Source organism: Sinocyclocheilus anshuiensis, unplaced genomic scaffold (assembly GCF_001515605.1).
Source record: "Sinocyclocheilus anshuiensis isolate Anshui unplaced genomic scaffold, SAMN03320099.WGS_v1.1 scaffold24, whole genome shotgun sequence".
NCBI classification, from domain to species: domain Eukaryota; kingdom Metazoa; phylum Chordata; class Actinopteri; order Cypriniformes; family Cyprinidae; genus Sinocyclocheilus; species Sinocyclocheilus anshuiensis.
In genome coordinates, this window is record NW_015557090.1 from 726,699 (window position 1) to 730,092 (window position 3,394).

At 37.6% G+C, this 3,394-nt stretch overlaps 1 protein-coding gene across 1 annotated transcript in view; it reads left to right on the forward strand.

Moving 5' to 3' along the window:
* Positions 1-3,394, forward strand: part of LOC107677095 (coiled-coil-helix-coiled-coil-helix domain-containing protein 2-like) — a 6,804-nt gene that overhangs the window by 1,072 nt on the left and 2,338 nt on the right. Inside the window, exon 2 of the mRNA XM_016471891.1 lies at positions 1,468-1,729. Within this exon, the coding sequence (XP_016327377.1) occupies positions 1,468-1,729 (262 nt within the window). The remainder of the gene's footprint in view (positions 1-1,467; positions 1,730-3,394) is intronic.

A 3,394-nucleotide genomic window follows, 5' to 3' on the forward strand; every position in this document is an offset into this window, starting at 1 on the left:
CCACCCCTAAACCTACCCGTCTCCACCCCTAAACCTACCCGTCGCCACCCCTAAACCTACCCGTCGCCACCCCTAAACCTACCCGTCTGCACCCCTAAACCTACCCGTCTCCACCCCTAAACCTACCAATCTCCACCCCTAAACCTACCCGTCGCCACCCCTAAACCTACCCGTCTCCACCCCTAAACCTACCCGTCGCCACCCCTAAACCTACCCGTCTGCACCCCTAAACCTACCCGTCTCCACCCCTCAACCTACCCCTACCCGTCGCCACCCCTAAACCTACCCGTCTCCACCCCTAAACCTACCCGTCTCCACCCCTAAACCTACCCGTCTCCACCCCTAACCCTACCAGTCTCCACCCCTAAACCTACCCATCTCCACCCCCTAGATGTGGATCCAACCACGCCCCCTGGATCTTGTGTTCTGCAGTGAGGGGCTACTAGAAAAATGCAGTCGTTTTATAATTCTAGAATTCTTTAAAAGTATTATTAAATTATTTTAAATTTTAACATTTATTTTTAATCTTAAAAAATAGGTCTATCTAATATAGGTAAATCATATTGTACAGATATATATTTTGCATCCCCATTTGGTCCCTAATTGCTCCCTAAACTGCATAGCAACAGCATAACAATCACTCAGTACACCCTAATAACCGCCTAGCAACCATCCAGAACATACTAGGAAGTGCATACCTAGCTATCTATTTGCTGGCTGGCCGTAAAACCTTTCATCTTCAAGCTTTCCAAACTATTTCAAACTTTTGGCCAGGCTTTAGTTAAATTAGTAAAATATTTTGTTAGGTTTTTAAATATAATATTGAACGTTAGATGAGGACAGTTTTATTTAATAAAAAAATCTGTTAAAAAATGATTCAATTAACAGGCATAAGGAAGTATTTAATTGTTGAGTAATAAATGTAAAATATCTACTGATAAATATCTAAAAAATATCTAATGTCAGTGAAAACTAGGGGCCTGATACTGGTCTCCTGTACTCGTACCCGTTAAAACGCACCGATACCAAATGCCGATACCACACAGCATGTGATAAGTGCCATATTCAGACAAAGAAACAGAACAACAGACAGCAGAATGGAGTTAAGGATGTCTACGAAGTATATGTATGCAATGAATATAAATGTTAAACATTCAGTATTAACGCCTGTATAGCTGATGTGCGCGAGCTGATAAACAAATCACGCTGATTGGATTGAGCGCGGCGGCGCAGGGCGAGTACTGGAAAAAGTGGTATCGGTGCATCCCTAGTGAAAACCCATATAGTACCAATATGTATTGTGTAGCTGTCACTATTTTGTCTTGCATAGCAACCATATAGGAACCAACAGCCATAAAAATATCAAATATTGATGAAAACCAATCTGTCATGGAAATTCATTAGTGTGTGAACCTTGTATTAAGAGATCTTACTGTACAGGTCAATGATTGTGTGTTTTCACTCTAGTTACTCCTCACCATCACCTCCACCAATGGCCAGAGCAGCTCCTCCACGATCATACGCTCCAGCGCCCGCTCCCCCTCCACCATCAGCGGTGGCGGCTCCTGCTGCTGCTCCCCGTCAGCCGGGAATGTTCGCCCAGATGGCGTCCACTGCGGCGGGCGTTGCTGTCGGCTCTGCTGTCGGACACACAATAGGTCACGCCATGACTGGCGGCTTCAGTGGAGGTGGAAACTCCGAAGCTGCCAGGCCTGATGTTACCTATCAGGTGAGCACAAATCCAAACTACTTGTTTGAATAGATGCACTCAGCTCTCCCTTGTGAAAAAGTAGTACACTTTTGCATACTTTTAAAAAGAGTACTTGTTACAGAAATAATGTACTTTAGAATTGCAAACTGAATATGTTTTTTGGACACTTAATTACATGTTAATTGCAATTAAATTAAAATGTATTTTATTTCGTGTTTTTAATATCCACTTTCGTAGGATTTTGGTACATCTTCATATGTGACCCTGGAGCACAAAAGCAGTTTTAAGTCGCTGGGGTATATTTGTAGCAATAGCCAAAAATACATTGTATGGGTCAAAATTATTGATTTTTCTTTTATGCAAAAAATCATTAGGATATTAAGTAAAGATCATGTTCCATGAAGACATTTTGTAAATTTACTACTGTAAATATATTAAATCTTAATTTCTGATTAGTAATATGCATTGCTAAGAACTTCATTTGGACAACTTTAAAGGTGATTTTCTCAGTATTTAGATTTTTTTGCACCCTCAGATTCCAGATTTTCAAATAGTTGTATCTCGGCCAAATATTGTCCGATCCTAACAGACCATACATCAATGGAAAGCTTATTTTTCAGCTTTCAGATGGTGTATAAATCTCCATTTCGAAAAATTGACACTTAAGACTGGTTTTGTGGTCTAGGGTCACATATGTCATTATTACACAATTCATTCTGTTGTCTTCTATTGAGATATGGTATTGACATCAATTTATGGTAAACTAAAGTATGCTTTATGTAATTTCTATTGAAACCTGTATGTCATGTATATAAATATATTTGTAATTGCACATTTGTAATGTTGGAGTAGCAATTTAGTACATTTTAAATATACTAACTGTAAAAAATGTAATAAAATATACAGTTACAATTATAATCAAGTACTTTAGTATGTTAGTCAAGACATCAAAATAAGTGTACAACAAAAGATTATTAAAACACAATGACATTATTTACAAAAAGTCTTTTTTAAAGTGTGTTTTTAAAACTTTTTAAAGCTGTGTCTCATGAAAGTTGTTCTCTTATTAAGCACACTTAAGTGCTGTTTATTTCATTAATATTATTTCATTGATATTATCTGCAGTACAGTTTAAAAAATATATATTTATACACTTTTTATGGTGTCCTTGTTACATTTTATTGTTATTATTATACTAAGTACATGTAATGTGTAACAAGGACACCATAAAATACTATATATTTTTAAGATGTTAAGTTCACTACAGGTGCACATTCAGTACATTTAAGCACTTCTTTTTCACAAGGGCTAATATATTGTATAAGCTATGAAACTGCTGTTTGTGAGTACGGTCTCTAAAAAAATATTTTTAAAGGGGTCATTGGATGCTACATACACTTTTACAAGTTGTTTGAACTGAAATGTGTGTTCAAAGCACGCTGAGTGGATTGAGCGCGCTGCGGCACAGATGCGCAAGCTTGTCGAGTGAATATATCTTTCTCACAGACATCACTGGAAAGTTTGTAATTCTGTTGTGTGATCTTTGATGTTCACTCACTTAGCACACGCATCATTTGGATTAAAACAAAATCGTAAAAGTAAAAACATTCATAGGGGCATTCACTATAAACATAATTTATTTTCAACCTTAGGCATACACGACTTTCTGGCGAAAGTGAATCT